General features: G+C 41.2%; 1 protein-coding gene across 3 annotated transcripts in view; it reads right to left on the bottom strand.

Moving 5' to 3' along the window:
- LOC121277440 (spindle assembly abnormal protein 6 homolog) overlaps nucleotides 1–22,930 on the bottom strand; it is an 86,743-nt gene that overhangs the window by 5,633 nt on the left and 58,180 nt on the right. For all 3 annotated transcript variants that reach the window (XM_041186911.1, XM_041186910.1, XM_041186912.1), the window contains 7 exons: nucleotides 22,604–22,798; nucleotides 7,398–7,487; nucleotides 5,816–5,995; nucleotides 5,590–5,671; nucleotides 3,925–4,055; nucleotides 2,279–2,428; nucleotides 1,763–1,869 (listed from right to left, as the gene is read on the bottom strand). In XM_041186911.1, the coding sequence (XP_041042845.1) occupies nucleotides 1,763–1,869; nucleotides 2,279–2,428; nucleotides 3,925–4,055; nucleotides 5,590–5,671; nucleotides 5,816–5,995; nucleotides 7,398–7,487; nucleotides 22,604–22,798 (935 nt within the window). The remainder of the gene's footprint in view (nucleotides 1–1,762; nucleotides 1,870–2,278; nucleotides 2,429–3,924; nucleotides 4,056–5,589; nucleotides 5,672–5,815; nucleotides 5,996–7,397; nucleotides 7,488–22,603; nucleotides 22,799–22,930) is intronic.

The following is a 22,930-nucleotide window of genomic DNA, read 5'->3' as shown; positions in this document are numbered from 1 at the left end:
ATTCAGCATAACACGGAATCTGAATAATGGCCCTGAGAAGCCTGTATGTTCATACTGAGTTGCATTTTCCCACTACACTTTCAAGAAACTCCTAGATTCAGTTCTCTTTTAAATGCTAAATTGTGGATCTTCCAGCATTGCTTTGCAATTAAGCGTATTCTTACCCTTTAAGCTATATAATTATGAAAGACCAAACTTGCTTAATTTTCACAGCAAAGAAAATTCAGTAGTCTGAGCAGAAGTTGTTACAGTGGTGGGAGCTTACTATCAGTGAACTTGCACCTCAACTTTAAAATATAAGTGTAACTACTTCAGCATGGACTACCTAGATAAGTCCATAAACAGGTTTATTTTCAGGTTTCATCACATCTACAGAAGGCTAAGGTTACATGCCAAATTTCTTGGCGTTACCACCTAGCAACAAACTTAGGTAATTACATTGAAATAAATAGGGTCAATGTGCGCATTTATAGAAAAACCGGTTTCCGTCAACAAAGGTTCTAAAACTCAAAGCCTTTCGGGGGTGTCAGGGCTTCTGGGCCAAGACAAAGAGAACACGGTTATGGTGAAGCGATTTTAAAATAAAAGAATTGTTTCTTCAGTTCACAAAATAAAACACTGTCAAAATAAAATGATGAAACACAATCTATAAAAGACAATAGTCTCTCCTCCTTTGCACATCTCTCTAATTTCATTCTTGACTCACTCTCTTTGTAAACCATCCCCTCTGCACTTTCACTTCTATGTCTTCTCATCTCCCCTTCTGTTGCATTCTTTTTGGGGCTCACTTTCTATCCTTTTCAGGTCATTAGCTTTCCCTCACTTTTTTTTATGATTTGCTTCCCACTGCTCTCTTAAGCTTTGTTGTTCCCTTTTGTTTCTCTCTCCCTTACCATTCTATTTATATGTCCTCCCTTCCTCCTGCATTACTCCCCATTTCATCTCCGCCCCCCCACCACCGAATACCTTCTTAGATCTGTGGGGGAATAGGTGGGATAACTGAGATGGGAAGAAAGCAGCCTGGAGAGACGATGGAAGGAAGTAAGGGTTGATGACCAAAAGCTGCTAATGAAGCCTCGAAGTCTAAGTCACATTTGCACCATTTGGAACTTATTTCGGAATATCCTAAAAGGTGACCCATATTTAGTTCTGACAAACGTTTCCTTTTAAAAAGATAAGAGATAACAGTGCCATGGATGTACATCCACACTCTTAACTCTGCACAATGTTTTTGGCTATAGTGTCAGGAGACAGAAGTGAAAGACTAGCTAGTTGCTTACCATTACATTACAAGGGAGGGAGGATTGCAGATTACAGCTGGCACTGAAGTAGCCTTTAAGATCTGAAGAAATGGGAAAAGCTGCTATAGCAGCTCTGGAAAGGAATTAACTTCAACTTCATGCAGAAAAAAAATTCTGACAATACATTTCAAGGAATAAAAAGAATCTGAGCTGTCTTGCATTGTGGTCCTTACTCGCCTTCCCTGCAATCAAGTTTACCAGTATTTAAGAACTGCATCCTAAACTAGTTACTGTTTTAGCACTAGTGGATTTCAATATCACAAACTCAAACCTCAAATTTGCAAATTCTCAAAAATATAGTTTGCATTAATTGGAGGGCGACCCCTGATCTCTCACAGAAGCTAAATCTAAGCAGCATGTAACAGTGAATATTTAAAACTGGTTGTGGCATTTGAAAATTAGACCAGTATACAGTGCATTAATTCTGTCACATTGCTAAGGCTGCTGGAACTAATGCATACCTTTTAGAAGAGGCAGCCATTACTGTTGGCGTTGAAGCTGAAGGACCCGATTTAGATTCAGTTGCAGGAATGCTGCTAGGGTTTAGTTGCAAAGGACTGAAGTGCACCTAGGAGAGTTATGCAACATTCTCTCGTCATAAATCAAGTTTTTCTGAATAATAAAGTGACTTTGGTTCAGTTTTTAATATAACTGCATCACTATTAATAGACAATTAGAACTCCAAATGAACTGGCATCTAACAAATAATTTCAAACATGCAGAAAAAAATTACTGTTAAAACCATACAAACCACATTTTAAGGTATTTGATATTTAAGTGTGTAACCATTACAACTGCCCTCCTTGTAACCAGCAAAACAGTTTGATGTGATTTACATCAAAGGTCCTGAACTTAAATGTGCAAGCTACCTTAAAAACCTATTCAGTCAGACTTTAAAAATTTAGCGAATTCCAAAACATTTAATTTTGCTCAAAATTATAGTAAAGTGCAAACAATATATTTTAAATCAAGCCTGCCTGAAGACCATGTCCTGATACACCAGGCCTCAGGGATGGAGAATTCATTCGTACAGTAGAAACAGAGCTCTTAGAGTAAATATCTGAAGGCGAAGCAGAAGAGGCAGGCTGTGGCATCAAGGCAGAAAAAGGAGGGTGCAACAAAGTTTGCTGCAAAAGAAAAAGCAACAGCACAATATTAGCATTTCAATTACCTTTATTTGAAAAGTCAGCACCAATTATGTTAACATGGCAAACAGGCATTTTATGCAATCCAAAAACAGAGATCTATCCTCCATTGTTGTATAACATGCAGAGAACTGAAAAAATAATCTGAAACCACTGTCTCTTTCTGCTCTGTGCCATTCCTCCTTTACTGAGCACCCCCCCCCGCAAGCAACCCGTCTCTCCCCAATAAAATGGCAACTAATTAAATTCAAGAACTTCGGCAAAAATATCAAGTGCAGTTCTATAATAGGCTTTCAAAGACCTAGGCATTTTCTGGTAGGGAAAATTGAAAAGAAAACATAAGACCTAGTTAATTGGAATCAATTCAATGACATACACAGCTAAACTCTTTGGCAAGTTTTGTTAAGTGTGAACTTTGCTCTATGTGAACACTTGCACTCAGACTGCCCTCTGTCACAGGTTCCATCACCAAGACGATTATCCCTCATTACATTAACAGGTTCTGTGCTGGAATTGATGACAATGGGTGTCTGAGTGTACAGACTCCACTGAAGATCAAACCTACTAGCAAGGTTTTTACAAAGCCACTGATTTGTTCTCACAAGCTAATCAGCTGAGCACTACACTGCTCACAGATACTTTAAACAGACAAGCAATGAACTGGTTAACATGTCCAATGAGCTGCTGAGCTCTATAGTTAAATTTCCTACATGCTCCCTGGCACAGATCCACCTTCTAGAAGGAACTAGCACCAGTGGTGAAGAGTAAAGTCAGCTATTGCTGCAGCCCTGAAAGAGCAGCAATGGCTGACATCATCATATCTTTCTGGCTGCCATCTTAGAACCTCAGAAAGCATCCAGTGTTATTACCTGGTCAATCGCCTGTGTTTGCACAGAGTGGGGGGCAGGGTGGGTGGAGAGCGGTGTCCTTTGGGCTGGGGTATTGGCTGTCAGCTCACCTCCCATCAGAGAGGGGCTGGTTCAGACCGCATCTTCTGGACACCCTACAAAGCAATTAATCTCCTCACCCCTGCAGTGACCAATAGGAAAATAGATGGAAATACCTCCTCCTGCCTATTTAAGTGCCTGTGCTTATTACAGGTGCAGTAACCCATCCATGAAGCAGCACTGGATATCAGCAGGCAAATAAAGGGGTGAAAAGTCCTCTGTTGGGTGGTCACCGAATAAACATCTTGATTCAAAAATGAGAATGCTCCCACTGAACCAAATGATACTTTTTTAATAGCTGGAATTAAAAATCTTGCATTGCACAAGATGTCTCAATGAAAATGCAGGTAAAGTAAAAAGTACTAACATTTCAATAAACAATTTAAAAAATAGCACTGTTCTCCATCCTATATCTTCACCACCCATCTTACCTACACCTGCAAACGTACTCAATAAAAATAATTTAAAAAAACTATGAATTAATTTGTACTATATATATTATTCTGGTCACATTGTTAACAGTTTACTTACCAGACTGTTTTGCATAGCCCCAGGCCTGGACATATTGCTACTAGATATTGTTGATGGGTCAAAAGAGCCTGGAGTCTCTTGCAGTGCTGCTAATTTATTTTCATTCAATTGTTTATTCAACCAGGATATTACTGTGCAAGATAAATAGTAGCATACCATTAGCGTTTTTTAAAAGAGTTAAATAATGAAGCTTGCTCCTCTTCCCTTATCCTCTCAAAAGGTCTGAATAGTAAAAACACCTTCAATCAAGATGAGCTTACAGTCCTGTGCTTTTCAGTTATTAATACAATGGTACTAGTTTCAGTATTAACTGGTAAAGTACACAAGTATACAAAACACTGTTACACAATGTCACATTAGCATGTCTGCCAATGGCTTCTATTGATTTTATTAAAATAAAGCTTTCCAGGAATGCCAGCTTTTTCAGGGTCACATCCAAATACTTGAAAACTAATGATTTTAGGCTAGGGTTCTCTGCATCATTTCATTCCTCATTAATTGCTGGTTGTCAACTAACCTCTCAGTGCACCCATTCTGAAAAGTTACTGAAGAGGGTTTCTCAAGAGTGACCACTGGTAACCAGCTCTGGGGGGAAAAATTTAAAGGACACTTTGCTGGAGGAGCAGGGTGGGGCCTGATAAGACCAGAGGGGTGGGGGCGGTGAAAGGGAAATGCACTCCCCAGACCCAGTAATCTCAGCCGAAGCTGGACAACTCTCAGAGGAGGATGCCAGCCAGTGCTCCTACTGCCTCTGCTCCCTTGTGACTGCATGTACTTGTGTCTGTGCACGTGCACTGTGCTGGCTTTGGATTGCGCATGCGTAGCAGCACAGTATGCATGCGCTGACACTAAAAATGCTTAGGCAGCACCAAGAGGAGACCTTGCGCAGTCTCCTCAGTCGCTCTTCGGAGGAATCCAGGACAAACAGCATTCCAGGAAGCCCATGCATGGGACTAGTTTCAGTATTAACTGGCAAAGTGCATTAGTGCACAAAACACAGCATATCACATTAGCATGTCTAACAACAGCTTTTATTAATTCTTTTGAAAATGAAGCTTCCCAGGAATGCCAGCATTTTCCAGGTCACATCCAAATACTTGAGGAAATAATGGTTATAGGCTAGGCTTCTCTGCATCAGGGACAAGAAGCCTAATTCCAGGACAATCCCAGAAAATCTGGGACAGTTGGTCATCCTGGGATTTCTATCCATGTTGTCTGTCATCGTCACCTTTGAAACAGGCTCTACTATATTTTCACATCATTAAACACAACTGCTTACTTTGATTCTTTTATCTATTTCAGTTTATACATTCTTTTATTTTTTCCTTCATTGGTAATAGTTTTTGCATACATGTCTTAATGAAGGCAATATAATTGTAGAATGCTAAGCCCCCACTGCCCTCCAGTCCTTCAATGTGAGGTTGTGTGTGCCTGGAGGGCAACCTCACAAAACCAACTGCAAGGTCTCATTTCTACATGCATGCAAAAAATGTCAGCTCCTTCACGAAACTTTTTGTCGACGGTCCCAATGCTTCTTTACATTGGCACGGTGTTAAGCTTTGTCCAATAGTGCTGCTGAGAGGTGCATTGGGTTGTATTTTTATCAGGTTAAAGATACTATATACAAGCATGCTGTTATATAACAATCTTGTTTCAAGCACTAACCATTTTCATTTGTCTTTAGAAGCTGCTTGCTTTCTTCCAGTTTTCCGACTGTGGCATCAAGCTGCTCTTGAAATTTACGCACCTAAAAAGATTTTTAAAAAATAAAGCAGCTGTTTATTTTTAAAAACAAAGCTCACTTTCAAATAATCTCTCATTCTTCCCCTTTCCCAGCTCTTCTAAACTTAGAATTTTTTTATATTGGTGATAACAAATTGTGATTCATTACCTCCTCTTCCTTTTGTCTCAGAGATTGTTGAACTTCTTTTAGTTCTTGTTGCTCCTTCTGGAGCATGTGTGTCTTTTCTCCTATAAGCTTTTCTTGTTGCATTGTAACAGTATTTTTCAGTCTAATTTTTTCCATCAATTTTTTCATGTCTCCCTGCAGTTTTTTGATGATTTCATTGGCCTACACCGAAACACAATCACGTTAATTAAATTTCAATAGCCTCTCAAGATTAAAATGAATTTTAATAAATCTTAAGTGAGCAGCTTGCTAATTGTGAAGATTTGCATTTTTACTAAGTTGAATTTGCAATAATTTTTGTTTTACTTCAAACCTGTGGCAAAAAAGTAATGAAGCTGGAGTACTGCAAAGAACATCAGGGCTCCAATTTTAGGTTTTGGTCCTGGTTGACCTGCCTACGGCACTGGGTTAAGGTTGCAGTGTGTGGGTTTAAAACCAGTGTTTGCATCAGCTCATTTTTCCTATTTTTTTTATGGGGAGCTGAAAGTGAAGATCAACCATGATTTTATTAAATGGTGCAGGAGGATTGAAGGGGCATACAGCCTACTACTACTCCTATTTCTTATGTTCTTAGTTGGTCAACAGGCATATCTTGGCACAGTTTAAAAAGCAACCTTATTAAGTGCACATGCCATTGTAATGACGAATGACAAAAGAGAAAGGGCTTGTAGACATCATAATTCATCTTCAAACATACAAGTGAGGAAAGCAAACAATTATAATGACAGCAGTTCTGAATTCACAAAAATGTGGATTAAATGAAACCCATGAGGTCTGTCTTCATATTGTTTACTTGGGTAAATGTCCAGTTATATCCAATTATGATCATAAAATTGGAAAAAATGAGAGGAAATCCGTTATACCACATATCTCTCATTGTGCATTCCATCCAGTTTTCCAGCTGGATTCTGTACAGCTGCCAGAAACAACTACTAATCTGTTGCTAAAATTAAACCCCATTCATGTTAATTAGAGGTCAATGCAATCTCTCAGCACTTCTATGGATGGTCAGATAAGAACATTCAAGACTGAGACTGATAGATTTTTGGCCACTAAGGGAATCAAAGTTTATGAAAACAGGGAAGCAGAATGGAGCTAACGTGGTTCAGCCATGTTCTTATCAAATGGTTCAAATCAGGCTCAAGGGGCCATATGGCCTATACTGCTAATGTTTTTATAATGTTATCTTCCCACCCATCTAAAATAGACATCCAGGGCTGTCAGGATGTACTGTTTAAGGGAAGTACATTTAAAGAGTGAAAAAGAAAGATTTTGAAGCTATTTATGAACCTATACATATTTTTTTCCCTGTCTTCACCTATCAGGAGATTTTATACCAACAGTTCTAGGCATGCCACTATTTCGATGCTTTGAGAAGAGGTAAATAAATTTGGGGCAGGGGAGGAAGATGAAATATTCTGAAATGAACTAAAGCTTTTTGAATCTACTTCAGTCCAAAAATATTTAGTTTTTTTGTTTAAATACATACATTTATCCAAGATGGATTTAAGGCAAGTGCAGCCAGATTGCAATTGCTAGCATAACAAAAAGTCTAAATGGCTACCTTTAATAATTCTTCTGAAAGAGACTTCACAGTAGCTTCCAGCTTCCCCATCTGCTGTTGTTTTTGTTCCAGGCTCTCTTCAAGATTTTTCTGCAAATAAATAGTGAATCAGTTGTATAAAGAAAATAACTCCTGCAGCATCTTGTAAAATCACCCACTCTGTTCTGCTCTTAAAAATTATTTTAGGGAGAGACAGTGGCATAGTAGTAATGTCAATAGAATAGTAATCCAGGGTTCCAGGCTAATGACCATGGCAGCTGATGGAATTTAAGTTCAATGAATTAATAAGTTCAATTGATTGATAGAAAAATATCTAGAATTGAAAGCTAGTCTCAGTAATGGTGCCACAAAACTATCAATTGTCTAAAAATCCATTTGGTTCATGAATGCCTTTTGGGAAGGAAATCTGCCATCCTTACCTGGTCTGGCTTACATGTGACTTGAATCCCACAACAACATAGCTGACTCTTAACTGCCCTCTGAAATGGCCTGAGTTGCATCAAACCACTACAGAGAAGTCAAAAAGGAATAAAATTGGATGGACCACCTGATATTGACTTAGGCACCAGAAACAACAATGGTATACCCAGTCCTGTTGATCCTGCAAAGTCCTCCTTACGAATGTCTGGGGGCTTGAGCCAAAATTGAGAGAGCTGTCTCACAGACTAGTCAAGCAACAGGCTGACATAGTCACACTTATTGAATCATACCCTACAGCCAATGTCCCTGACACCACCACCATCACCATCCCTGGGTATGTCCTGTCCCACCAGCAGCACAGACCTACTAGAGGTGGCTGCACAGTGGTATACAGTCAGGAGGGAGTTGTCCTGGGAGTCCTCAACATAGGCTCCAGACTCTATGAAGTCTCAAGGCACCCCAAACATGGGCAAGAAAACCTCCTGCTGATTACCACATACAGCCCTCCCTTGGCAGATAAATCAGTACTCCTCCATGCTGAGCATCACTTAGAGGAAGCACTGAGGGCGAAAATAGTACAGAACATGGTGAGGGAACCAACAAGACGAAAAACCCACAAGACCTTGTCCTTGCCTGTCGCAGATGCATCTGTCATGACAATATAGGTAGGAATGACCCCCTGTAGTAATCTGAAATGTAATATAGCTTTAAGGCAAATATTGTAATGTAAGGTCGCATAATCTTAATGTCCAATAGTACAGTAGTGCAGGCTACCTCAATGTGAGTCTTGAGTTAGTCACTGATGAGTGAAGACAGAGTTTTATGTTGTGAGCACACAAATACAGTTGCAGAGTTTAGTTTGTAAATGAACAGCATTTATTTATTCTAACAACGATCTCCTGGTCTTTATTTCTGTCTCGACTCCGTCACCCTGAACAAAGCGTGCAACCCAGATCTTTTAGCCCCAACAAACCAAGGGCATTGGATCCAACAAACTGGCAATGAGAGTAAAAGCACGAAAAATCATGGAAAAAATTAGGTAAAAAGCGAGAAAAGGAAACCAGAAGAACCGAGATCGGGCCGTACCTCGCATAGTAGTTGCAAGTAAAAGAAAATTTCCTTCTGACCGTCGAAGTAATTCCCTAAGAGCATGCCGCAATATGGAAAAGTAGAGCCATTCGATCCAACCTCGGATGACCAGTCTCACTATGTTGAACGCCTTGTGTTCTTCTTCCAGGCGATCGACATTGCAGGAGAGAAGAGACGTGCGATCCTTCTGTCCACGTGTGAGAGCAAGGCATATGGATTAATTCGAAATCTGTTGGCACCCAGTGCCCCAGACTCCAAAAGTTTTGATGATTTAGTGAGTCACATAAGGAATCATGACCAGCCCAAGCCATCGGTGACCATACAAAGGTTTAAATTCAACTCAAGAGTGAGAGCTGTGAGGAGGAGACAGTTGCTTATGTTGCAAGTCTGAAGCAATTAACTGAATACTGAGAGTTTGGTGCTTTTATCAATGATATGCTTAGAAATCGTTTGGTGTGTGGTATAAACGAAAATGCGATTCAGAGGAGATTGTTGGCTGAAACAAATCTAGATTTTCCGAAGGCGTTGGAAACTGCTTTTGCAATGGAAGGTGCAGTGCGAGACTCTGAAGCCATTCGAGGAGCAGAAAATGGCACTGTCCTCCATGTTGGGTGGGGAGCTTCAACCAAAAAAAAGCAAAAGTGCGGAGCTTTGTTCCAAAGTGGGAAGCAGCCACCACTAGCAGACAAATTAAAAAGGAAAACTCAGCAGCAAAAGCATGGCATCATAATAACAGAGATGGAAGTAGACATGAAAACCAATTTAAAAATGATTGCATGTTTTTTTCTGCCATCGATATGGACACCTCATGTGAAATTGTAAAGATAGAATCAAGCAGACTGTTAGACAAAGGCAAAAGCCCAATGAGATAAATAGTGTTGAAAAGCCTGAAGTAATAGATGCTGATATCTATTCACTATATAATTTAAAGGTAATAAGAACGGACCCTATCTATGTAACCTTGAGTGTGAATGAGAAGCCTATCAGACTGGAGGTAGATACTGGTACAGCTACTACGGTGATCGGAGAGCATACTTTTCAATAACTGAATTATGGAGAACATAAAACTGAATTTAGAAGAAATTGTTGAAAAATTACAGACTTACACAGGAGAAGATGTACAAGTCAAGGGCGTAAAATCACAGTAAACTATGAAGGTCAAACAGTGAAATTACCCTTGATGGTATTGGCAGGTGAGGGACCTAGTCTCCTCGGACGAAACTGGCTGAAAGAAATTAAATTGGAATGGAATGAAATCTTCCAACTAAGCACTAATGGACTTTCACAGCTACTACAAAACAATGCCTCAGTTTTCAAGGAAGAACTTGGAAAAATTGAAGGGCTACAAGCAAAAATTCATGTAGATCAAGAGGCAATACCAAAATTCATGAAGGCAGGACCAGTATCTTATGCAATGCGGGATTAGGTAGGTGCCGAACTGGACAAATTAGAAAAACTGGGAGTGATACAACCAGTACAATTTTCAGAGTGGGCAACCTGTTCTCAAACCTGACCGAAGCATTCGAATATGCGGGGTCTATAAATTAACAGTCAATAAAGCGGCAAAATTGGATAGACACCCCATACCTAAAATCGAAGGTTTATACACTAAACTGGCAGGTGGAAAGGCTTACACGAAGTTAGATTTGAGCATGCCTACCAGCAACTGGAATTAGAGCAGGCATCCTGAAATTTTGTCACTATAAATACACGTAAGTGATTGTATCAATACACCCGTTTACCATTTGGCATATCTTCTATTTGTGCCATATTCCAAAGAACTATGGAAAGTTTGTTACACAGATTGTCCCATATCGTAGTTTATTTGGATGACATTCTCTTGATTGGACTCACAGAAAAGGAACATTTGATGAACTTGGAAGAAGTTCTGAAACGTTTTTTGCAGCTTGGAATGAGATTGAGAAAGGATAAATGCACATTCCAGGCAAAAGAGGTAACTTACCTAGGTCACAAGGTAGGCTCAAGGCCGACATCCAATTGGAGAATAAGTGAAAGCAATTAAAGCCCCAGTGCCAAAGAATACATCAAAATTGAAATCACTCTTGGTGACGATTAATTACTATGGACGCTTGTTGCCTAATTTAATCGACAGAACTGACACCATTGTATGGCTTGCTCAAAAAAAACCAGAGGCGGTCATGGCAAACACCACAAGAAGCTTTCACAAAAGTGAAAAAGTTGTTACAGTCATCTACACTTCTAGTACATTTTGACCTAAAGAAAGAATTGATATTAACGTGTGACGTATCAGCTTATGGTGTGGGAGCAGTGCTTTCCTATTGAATGGATGATGAATCAGAACGATAGGTTATGTGTCGAGAACACTTAGTGCTGCAGAGAAAAAGTACTCAAATTGAAAAAGGAGGCCTGGCAATCATTTTCGGCATTAAAATATGTGCAAGGTCATCACTTTACTATCATAACAGACTACAAGCCATTATTAGGACTATTCGGTGAAGATAAGGCTATATCCCCTATAGCCTCAGCAAGAGTACAAGGATGGGCGTTGATCTTGGCAGCATATGGGTATACTTTTATTCATACACCCCGAAAGTCAAATTGCAAATGCAGATGCACTCAGCCATTTTCCCTTGTAGGTAAAAGATAAGGATGTTCCAATTCCTCAGGAATATGTCTTGTTATTGAAGTTCCTGGACTCATCGCCGATATATGCTAAACAAATTAAAAGATTGGATGAACCGAGACTTGGTTTTATCCAAAGTGAGAAATCAAATTCTTCTTGGTTGATCACAAACACAAGAGTCTGATGAAATGAAACTGTATTTCCAGAGAAGGTATGAGATAACCAGCCAAGAAGGTATTTTACTGTGGCGAACTTGTGTAATTGTTCCTCCAAAAGGACGGAAACCATTGTTATCTAAACTTCACAGTCCGCATCCCGGAATTTCTAAAATGAAGGCAATTGCACTTAGCTAAATGTGGTGGCTGGGAATGGATGGAGAAATAGAAAACCTAATAAGAAGCTACATGCAGTGTCAACAAGTACAAAAATTACCTGCAACAGCTCCATTACACCCCTGGGAATGGCCAGGAAGACCATGGTTGCGAGTACACAGAGTATGTGGGACCTTTTATGGGAACAATGTTTGTCCTTATCATAGACGGATATGGATGGATTTATACAAAGTAAGGTCACCCACATCTTCAGCAACAATAGACAAGCTACGACAAAGCTTCGCTATAAATGGATTACCTGAAGTGCTAGTATCAGATAATGGAACAGTATTCACAAGTGCTGAATTTAACCGATTTACAAGCCTCAATGGTATTGTTCATGTTAAAACATCTCCACACCATCCTTCTTCAAATGGACTTGCTGAAAGAGCAATTCAGACGTTCAAATCTGGTATGAAGAAATTGTCTGGAGATTCATTAGCGACTAAATTAGCACGGTTTCTATTCCACTATCGAATTACCCCTCAAACGACAACAGGTGTCAGACCTGCTGAACTGTTGATGAAACACTGTCTCTAAGCGAGACTGAGCATAATTATGCCAAACTTGGGGGTCGGGGGTCGGGTGAAGAGAGAGGTAGAAAAAAAGCAGGAAAATCAGAAAATGGGACGTAATTGTCACAGTCAGGACAGAACATTTAATGTAGGAGAGAAGGTATTTGTGAAAAATTTTAGAGAAGGACCAGCATGGCTGTTCGGTGAAATAAGTGCTGTAACGGAATCTCTTTCCTACCATATGAAAGTCGAAGATCGAATAATAAGAAGATATGTGGAGAAGCCAAATAATCCAGAAGTGATTCCACCAGCGTTCGAGACTGAATCAACATTTCCTGCTGAAAGAACTCAACCAAGTACAAATGTATCTGAAGGGCCGACTATACCTGAAAGAGTCAAAGAATCAAATTTACAGCTACCTGCTGTAGGACCTAATGCTCAGGCGACTTCAATAAGGGTGATTCCAAAGCAAACTTCAGAAGAGACATTCCACACGTATAAGGAAACCCCTAGCAAGACTGGTTTTGTAAACAATTGAATTGTGTAAATAACTTGATGTATTGAAAAATGTATTTTTCAGTAAAGGGGGAGAGATGTAGTAATCTGAGATGTAATATATCTTTAAGACAAGTACTGTCATGTAAAGTCACATGATATTAACATCTAATAGCAAAGTAGCGTGGGCTACCTCTATGTGAAAGTGTCTTGAGTTAGTCACTGATGAGTGAAGACAGAGTTTTATGTTGTGAGCGCACAAGTATAGTTGCAGAGTTTAGTTTGTAAATAAATAGCATGTGTTTATTCTAACAACGATCTCCTCATGTTCTCTGTCTCTGTACTGACTCAGTCACCCCGAACAAAGCGTGCAACCCGGATCCTTTAGCCTCAACATCCCCACAAAGTCCTTGCGAAGACAGAGTCCCAAACAGCCGAAGCAACATGCAATAGACAGAGCTAAGTTAACTGACAAGCAACAGATCAGATCAAAGCTCTGCAGTCATGCCACATCCAGTCGTGAATGGTAGCAGACAATTAAACAACTCACTGGAGAAGGAAACTCCACAAATAGGACTATCCTCAATCCTGAGGGAAGCCCAGCACATCAGTGCAAAACGCATGGCTAAGCATTTGCAACCATCTTCAGCCAGAAGTGCCGAATGGATGATCAGTCTCAGCTTTCTCTTGAGGTCCCCAGCATCACAGATGCCAATCTTCAGCCAATTCGATTCACTCTACATAACATCAAGAAACGCCTGAAAGCACTGGTCTGCACTGGAGTGCTGCTTTGGGCTGCAGTAGAGTGCTTAAGTTGGAGTTTGGTGACAGAAGGAATTTAAGGGTTAATTTCTATCTAAAGTCTAGTCTCTCTAAGTTAGTAATTAACTAAAAGTTGCTGTTTGTGTTGAAAGAAGGTGAGTTTTAGGCCAGCTTTAAAACAAGGTTTATACAGGCTCTGCTTAGTTACAACTAGTTAATTAGATAATTGGCTTAAACAAGTTCTCAAAGGCTAGATTCAGACAGTATAAAAACAGGCCATCTTACAGTGTTAACTTTGCACTGGAGTGCTGCCTTGGGCTGCAGTAGAGTGCTTAAGTTGGAGTTTGGTGACTAAGGGAGTTCGGTGAGGAGGGAACGTGGTGATCCTTTGAGTACGATCGGGTAAGTATTTACTACTATTAATGTTTATAGTTTTTAAGGTCTTATTTTGTGGTTCATTGTTTGTAAGGGCTATATTCTGTAACAACTAGGAGCAGGGAAGAAGGGCCCTAGAGCAATTGATATTATTTGATATTAAGTATCTTCCAAAAGGTTTAATTTAATTTAAAGGGGTAAGTCATGGCAGGAGAGCTCAAAGTCGTGGTGTGCTCCTCCTGCTCTATGTGGGAAACCGGGAACATTTCCAGTGCCCAGAGCCAGCATGTGTGCGGGAAGCGTCTCCAGCTGCAGCTCCTGGAAGCCTGGGTTTTGGAGCTGGCGAGGCGGCTGGGGACACTGTGGTGCATCCATGAGGTGGCAAGTATCATGGATAGCACATACAGAAAGGTGGTCACACCACAGGCTAAGAGTCCACTGGCAGGAAGGGAATGGGTGACCACCAGGCAGAGCAAGAGGACTAGGCAGGCAGTGCAGGAGTCTTCTGTGGCAAAACAGATATACCGCTTTGGATACTGTTGAGGGGAATGGCCTTTCAGGGGAAAGCAGCAACAGCCAAATTTGTTGCACCACGGTTGGCTCTGCTCCACAGGGGAGGAGTAAAGAGTGTGGGAATGCAATAGTTATAGGGGATTCAATTGTAAGGAGAATAGATAAACATTTCTGTGGCCGCAAACGAGACTCCAGGACGGTATGTTGCCTCCCTGGTGCTAGGATCAAGGATGTCTCAGAACGGCTACAGGACATTCTGAAGGGGGATGGTGAACAGCCAGTGGTTGTAGTACACATTGGTACAAACGACATAGGTAAAAACAAAAGGGATGAGGTCCTAAAAGAAGAATATAGGGAATTAGGAAGTAAGTTGAAAAGTAGGACCTCAAAGGTAGTGATCTCAGGATTACTACCAGTGCCACGTGCTAGTTGGAGTAGAAATAGCAGGGTATATCGGATTAATATGTGGCTGAAGAGATGGTGTGAGGGGGAGGGTTTCAGATTCTTGGGACATTGGCACCGGTTCTGGGGGAGGTGGGACCAGTACAAACTGGACGGGTTACACCTGGGCAGGACCGGGACTGATGTCCTAGGGGGAATATTTGCCAGAGTGGTTGGGGAGGGTTTAAACTAAAACGGCAGGGGGATGGGAACCTATGCAAGGAGTCAGAGGAGGGGGAATCAAGGATAATAACAAAAGACAGAAAGGGGAATAAGAAAAGTGATAGCCAAAGAAATCAAGGGCAAGAATCAAACAGGGCCTCAGTGAAAAATAGTGGCAACGGGACAAGTGATGTTAAAAAGACAAGCCTTAAGGCTTTGTGCCTTAAGGTGAGGAGCACTCGCAATAGAGTGGATAAATTTGCAAATAGATGTAAACAGGTATGATACAGTCGGGATTACGGAGACATGGCTGCAGGGTGACCAGGGATGGGAACTGAACATCCAGGGGTGTTCAGTATTTAGGAAGGACAGATGAAAAGGAAAAGGTGGTGGAGTTGCATTGCTGGTTAAAGAGGAAATTAACGCAATAGTGAGGAAAGATATTAACTTTGATGATGTGGAACCTGTATGGGTAGAGCTGACAAACAGTAAGGGGAAAAAAATGTTAGTAGGGGTTGTATATAGACCCCCAAGCTGTACTGGTGATGTTGGGAATAGCATTAAACAGGAAATTAGAGACGCATGCAATAAAGGAACATCTGTAATTATGAGTGACTTTAATCTGCATATAGATTGGGCAAATCAAATTAGTAACAACACCTAAGTGGAGGACTTCCTGGAGTGTATACGGGATAGTTTTCTGGGCCAATATGTTGAGGAACCAACGAGAGAACAGGCCATCCTAGACTAGGTATTGTGTAATGAGAAAGGAATAATTGGCAATCTAGATGTCTGAGGTCCCTTGAGGATGAGCGACCATAATCATAGAATTCTTCATCAAGACGGAGAGTGACGTAGTTGATTCTGAGACGAGGGTCTCGAATTTTAATAAAGGAAACTACGATGGTATGAGGTGCGAGTTGGCTATGATGGATTGGGAAACGTTACTTAAAGGGATGACGATGGATAGGCAATGGCAAACATTCAAAGAGCGCATGGGTGAACTGTAACAATTGTTTATTCCTGTCTGGCGCAGAAATGAAATAAGAAAGGTGGTCAAACCATGGCTTACAGGGGAAATTAGAGATAGTACTAGATCCAAGGGAGAAGCATACAAATTGGCCAGAAAAAACAGACCTGAGGATTGGGAGCAATTTAGAATTCAGCAAAGGAGAACCAAGGAATTGGTTAAGAAGGGGAAAATAGAGTACGAGAGTAAGCTTGCGGGGAACATAAGAACTGACTGTAAAAGCTTTTTTGGTATGTGAAGAGAAAAAGATTAGTGAAGACAAATGTAGGTCCCTTAAAAGTCAGAAACAGGGTAATTTATAATGGGGAACAAAGAAATGGCTGACCAACTAAATACATACTTTGGTTCTGTCTTCACAAAAGGAGAACACAAATAACATAGCAGAAATGTTGGGGAACACAGGGTTTAGTGAGAGGGAGGAACTGAAAGAAATCAGTATTAGTAGGAAAATGGTGTTGGAGAAATTGATGGGATTGAAGGCCGATAAATCCCCAGGGCCTGATAATCTACATCCCAGAGTACTTGAGGAAGTGGCCCTAGAAATAGTGAATGTATTGGTGGTCATCTTCTGAGGTTCTATAGACTCTGGAACAGTTCCTATAGATTGGAGGGTAGCTAATGTAACCCCACTATTTAAAAAGGGAGGTAGAGAGGAAACAGGGAATTATAGGCCAGTCGGCCTGATGTCGTTACTGGGGAAAATTCTAGAGTCCATTATAAAAGATTTAATAACTTGAGCACTTGTGGCAGAATCGGACAGAGTCAGCATGGATTTACGAAAGGGAAATCATGCTTGACAAATCTACTGGAATTTTTCTAAGATGTAACTAGTAGAGTTGATGAGGGGGAGCCAGTGGATGTGGTTTATTTGGACTTTCAGAAGGCTTTGACAAAGTCCCACATAAGAGAATGGTGTGTAAATTTAAAGCGCATGGGATTGGGGGTAGTGTATTGAGATGGATAGAAAACTGGTTGGCAGAGAGGAAATAAAGAGTAGGAATAAACGGGTCTTTTTCCGAATGGCAGGTAGTGACTAGTGGGGTACCGCAGGGAATCAGTGCTGGGACCCCAGCTAATCACAATATATATAAATGATTTAGATGAGGGTGCCAAATGTAATATCTCCAAATTTACAAAGGACACAAAGCTGGGTGGGAGGGTGAGCTGTGAGGAGGATGCAGAGATGCTTCGGTGTGATTTGGACAAGTTGAATGAGTGGGCAAATGCATGGCAGATGCAGCATGTGGATAAATATGAGTTTATCCACTTTGCTGGCAAAAACAGGAAGGCAGATTATTATCTGAATAGCTATAAATTGAGAGAGGGGAATGTGCAATGAGACCTGGGTGTCCTCGTACACCAGTCGCTGAAGGTAAGCGTGCAGATGCAGCAGGTGGTAAAGAAGGCAAATGGTATGTTGGCTTTCATAGTGAGAGGATTCGAGTACAGGAGCAAGGATGTCTTGCTGCAATTATACAGGGCCTTGATGAGACCACACCTGGAATAGTGTCTGCAGATTTGGTCTCCTTATCTGAGGAAGGAGGTTCTTGCTATAGAGTGAGTGCAGCGAAGGTTTACCAGACTGACTCCTGGGATGGTGGGACTGACATATAGGACTAGACAGGGTGGATGCAGGAAGGATGTTCCCGATGGTGGGGGAGTCCAGAAACAGGGGTCACAGTCTGAGGATACGGGGTGGAACATTTAGGACTGAGATGAGAAGAACTTTCTTCACCCAAAGTGGTGAGCCTGTGGAATTCACTACCACAGAAAGTAGTTGAGGCCAAAACATTGTATGTTTTCAAGAAGAAGTTAGATATAGCTCTTGGGGCGAAAGGGATCAAAGGATATGGGGAGAAAGCGGGAGCAGGCTATTGAGTTGGATGATCAGCCATGATCATAATGAATGGCAGCGCAGGCTCGAATCGGCTACACTTGTCCCTATTTTCTGTGTTTCTATTGCATACTACAAAAGCTAATGACCTTGACAATATCCTCGAAATTATACTGAAGACTTGTGCTTCAAAATGAGGCCATACCCTGAGCTAAGCTGTTCCGGTACCACTACAACACTGGCATCTACCCAACAATGTGGAATATTTCCAAGGGTGTGTGCCGTCCATAAAAAGCAGGACAGATCCAACCCAGCCAATTATCATAATCAACAGAGAAATGAGAGACGGTGTCATCAACAGTTCTATCAAGCAGCACTTCCTTGGCAATAACCTGCTCACTGATGCTCCATTTGAGTTCCACCAGGGCCACTCAGCTCCTAACCTCATTACAGCCTTGGTCCAGGCATGGACAAAAAAGTTGAACTCCAGAGGTGAGGTGGGAGTGACTGCCCTCGACACCAAGGCAGTATTTGACCAAGTGTGGTATCAAGGGGCCCTGGCAAAATGGAAGCCAATGGGAATCGTGGGGAAAACTCTCCACTGGTTAGAGTCATACCTAGCAGAAAGGAAGATGGTTGTGGTTGTTGGAATCCAATCATCTCAGTCCCAGAACATTCATGCAGAGTTTCTCAGGGCAGTGACCTAGGCCTAACCATTTTCAGCTGCTTCATCAATGACCTTCTTTCCATCATAAGGTCAGAAGTGAGGATGTTCACTGATGATTGCAATGTTCAATGCCATTCACAATTCCTCAAATACTGAAGGAGTCCATGCCAATATGCAACAAATCCTGGAAAACAGCAGGTTTGGGCCAAAAAGCAGCAAGTAACATTCATGCCACACAAATGCTGGGCCATGACCACCTCCAACATCTCCTCTTGACATTCAATAGCATTACCATTGCTGAATCTCCCACAAATCAACATCCTGGGGGTTACCATTAACCAGATGGACTAGCCATATAAATACTGTGGCTACAAGAGCAGGTCAGAGGCTAGGAATTTGGAGGTGAGTAACTCACCTCCTGACTCCCCAAGACACATGTCAGGAGTGTAATGGAATACTCTCCAACTGCCTGGATAAGTGCAGCTCCAACAACACTCAACAGGCTCAACACCATCGAAGACAAAGCAGCCTGCTTGATCAGCATCCTGTCCACCAACTTAAACATTGAGTCCCTCCACAACCAACACACAGTGGCAGCAGTGTTTACTATATATAAAATACACTGCAGCAACTCACCAAGGCCCCTTCGACGGCACCTTCCAAAACCATATCCTCTACCATCTCGAAGGATAAGGGCAGCAGACACACAGAAACAGCACCACGTACAAGTTCCTCTCCAAGCCACAGATCCATCCTAACTTGGAACTATATCGCTGTTCTTCACTGTTGTGGGATCAAAATACTGGAATTCCCTTCCTAATGGCACTGTTGCTGTACCTGCACCAGATGAACTGCAACAGTTCAAGAGGGCAATTTCCAAGGACAATTAGGGATGGGCAACAAATGCTGGCCTTGCTAGTGATGCTCACTTCCCTTACTATTGTTTAAATTTAAACGTGAGACACAATAAAAGCTATGAGATCTAAAAACAGCACATTTTAAATTCAAGGAGAAAACAACAAGAATGGCAGAATACACAAAAATTTTGATTTTAGGGTTAAAGTCAATAAAATATAGGGACTGCAGTGGTTCAAGAAGGCAGCTCACCACCACATTCTCATGGGCAATTAGGGATGGGCAATAAATGCGGCCTAGCCAGTAACTCCCACACCCCGTAAATGAATAATAATAAAAAAAATTTCATTAACATTTAGTTCCTCAGGGTACTGTCCTAGGCCCAACCATCTTCAGCTGCTTCATCAACGATCTTCCTTCCATCATAAAGTCAGGAGTGGGGATGTTCCCTGATGATTGCACATTGTTCAATACCATTTGTGACTCCTCAGATACTAAAGCAGTCCATGTCCCAATGTAGCAAGATCTGGACAATATCCAGGCTTGGGCAGACAAGTGACAAGTAACATTCATGCCACACATGTGCCAGACATGACCATTTCCAACAAGAGAGAATCTAACCATTGCCACTTAATATTCAATGGCATTAGCATCGCTGAATTCCCCATTATCAACATCCTGAGGGTTACCATTGGCCAGAAACTGAACCGGACTAGCCATATAAATACTGTGGCTACAAGAGCAGGTCAGAGGCTAGGAATCCTGTGACGAGCAACTTACTTCCTGATTCCCCAAAGCCTGTCCACCATCTACAAGGCACTCAAGAAGCTTGACACCATCCAGGGCAAACCAGCCCATTTGAAGACACCCCTTCCACAAAACATTCATTCCCTCCAGCACCGACGAACAGTGGCAGCAGTGTGTACCACCTACAAGATGCACTACAGAAACTCACCAAGGTTCCTTAGGCAGCACCTTCCAAAGCCACGACCATTGCCATCTAGGAGGACAAGGGTAGCAGATACAAGGGAACACCACCACCTGGAAGTTCCCCTCTAAGCCACTCATGATCTTGACCTGGAAATATGTCGCCAGTCCTTCACTGTCGCTGGGTCAAAATCCTGGAACTCCCAAACAGCACTGTGGGTGTACCTACACCACAGGAAATGCAGAGGATCAAGAAGGCAGCTCACCACCACCTTCTCGAGGGAACTTAAGGATGGGCAATAAATGCTGGCCTAGCCAGTAATGCCCACATCCCATAAATGAATAAAAATTTAAAAAAAAATTTAATTAACATCCAGCAGTTTTTGTGTGACACCCAGACACCTTTCATTTGACACAGGAAGCACTTAAGTTTCTCAACAGAAAAGTAGCATCAGCACAGAAATTCAGCCAGAAAGATGGAGCCAAGGGAACAAAAACAATAAAGATTGAGTAAACAAGATTGGAGGCAAGGCCAAGAAGAAATGGTCAAAAGGAGAAGTAAGAGACAAGCTGGATAACTGATCTTGTTTGACAAAGCCACATTTAATAAACTGTTGAGAGATACTACACTCATTCCACCTTCAACCATCTCTGAAAGACTAAAAAATCAGCGATACTCTGGCCAGGACTACCTTCCTAGAACTGTTCTCAAAAGATATGATCAAGCTGATGTTAAAACAGAACATAGGTTATCTAAACCCAAAACATCAAGGAAGGAGATGAATCAGCTACTGTGGATATCACATAAACAATGGATATTTAGATACAGCCAATGCTCCCTCTTTTTTGGAACATGCAGGCAATTTGTTTAAGTGAGTGATGCCAATTTTTTATGAGTGGCCATACACGTGTGATGATTTTAAAGGGTCAACTTGTGCATGGCTTGTGAGGAGATTTTCAGATTGCTGCACAGCCAAGCAGCTTGCAGGAAACATTGGCTACAACCGCTTTAAAAAAAAACTGCCAAAAACATAAATGATAAAGTGAGGGATCAAGACACCTGGGTTGCACTTCGAAGAGCCACCACAGACTTGATGGGCCGAATCCTATTATTCTAGGATTCGTGTCACATACAGACAGCCAAATGATGTTCATGGAAGAGGCACCACAATGTTCAACTATTTCTTTTGGCATTATAATTTGTATAGTGAGCGTCAGCATTTATTACTCCAAGCATTCCTTTGCCTCTAACAAATGTTTGGTTAATTAAACCTGAATTTAATCCAATATTTTCTGTTACAAACATTCAGTTTAATTTTCCTCTGAGAAAGCATAACATATGGCTTTGACCTAAATTTGGGAAAATAACCTAAAAAGAGAAAGCCCAAGGATGGCTTCATTACTTCTACATTGCTTGATAATTCTATCTGTGCCAGAAAGTACCTGCATAACTTTTTTCCTCTAATGCCCTTTATTACTATTTTTTTCCTCTCCTTTGTGCAGACATTGAATCCTTTCTGAGATGCGGTTCAGCAGGTTCAGGTTATCTTCCGTACCTCAAGCAGGTGACTATTCCTTATTCTTCATATGTGAATCTGAACAGTGAATAACAGCAGGCTATTCAATGTGGAAGGCGACACAGAGGTGAACCTCTTCCTGTCTCTATATATCGCACACACAGACGCACAGTTTTCTAGCTGGAATTATTGGAGTGTGATGAGGAACAAGAACCCCGATTGATATTCACATTCCTAGTCTATGGATGCTGAAGCTAGCTATAGCGCACTGTTGCCATTCCAACTGATAATGTCTGAACCTAACATGGATTGGGAATCAAACCTGGGACATTACTGGTATAAATAGCTCTCAACTACTTAATGCTTTAACCAGCATGTTACTGGAGAAGTATACGGGAATGTGTAGTGCAAATATAGAAATAATCATTGACTGTCATTGTGCAGAACTAAATCTTCATCTGAGGTCAGATTACACTTGTGCACCTCAGAGTTACATTTCAAAAGTGTTGGAATACAGAAGGCTAAGGAAAATAAGTAGGCCTTGAAGTATTGTGCAATAGGTCCTATTATAGCTTAACTGTGCACCTATGCCCTACTTGATCAAGCATTTTATGTGACTTTGAATTACCTTGTGCTCCTGCGTACTTTCAAAGATTTCTGTTGTCCTTGCAACCACTTGCTCTTTATCCTTGACTTCTTGTTCCAGGACAGCAGTCCTTGTCCGCAGCTGATTCAGTAGTTTCTCTTTTTCATGACATTCTGCATCTAGTGTGGTGTTTTCTTTCCTCAGTGAATGAACTTCCTGTTTTGACCTTTGACACTCCTAAATACCATCCAACAAAGGGGCATATAAAATAAAACTTACACTTTGAACAGAAAATATATCAAGTTAAAAAATATACAATATAAATAAATAAATCTCTGTATGACTCAGTATTACATTGCAGAACCATTA

The sequence above is a fragment of the Carcharodon carcharias genome, chromosome 4, assembly GCF_017639515.1.
Source record: "Carcharodon carcharias isolate sCarCar2 chromosome 4, sCarCar2.pri, whole genome shotgun sequence".
In the NCBI taxonomy this organism is placed as follows: Eukaryota; Metazoa; Chordata; class Chondrichthyes; order Lamniformes; family Lamnidae; genus Carcharodon; species Carcharodon carcharias.
Note: the sequence above shows the minus strand (reverse complement) of the source record. Positions and strands in the feature narration are given on the sequence as shown.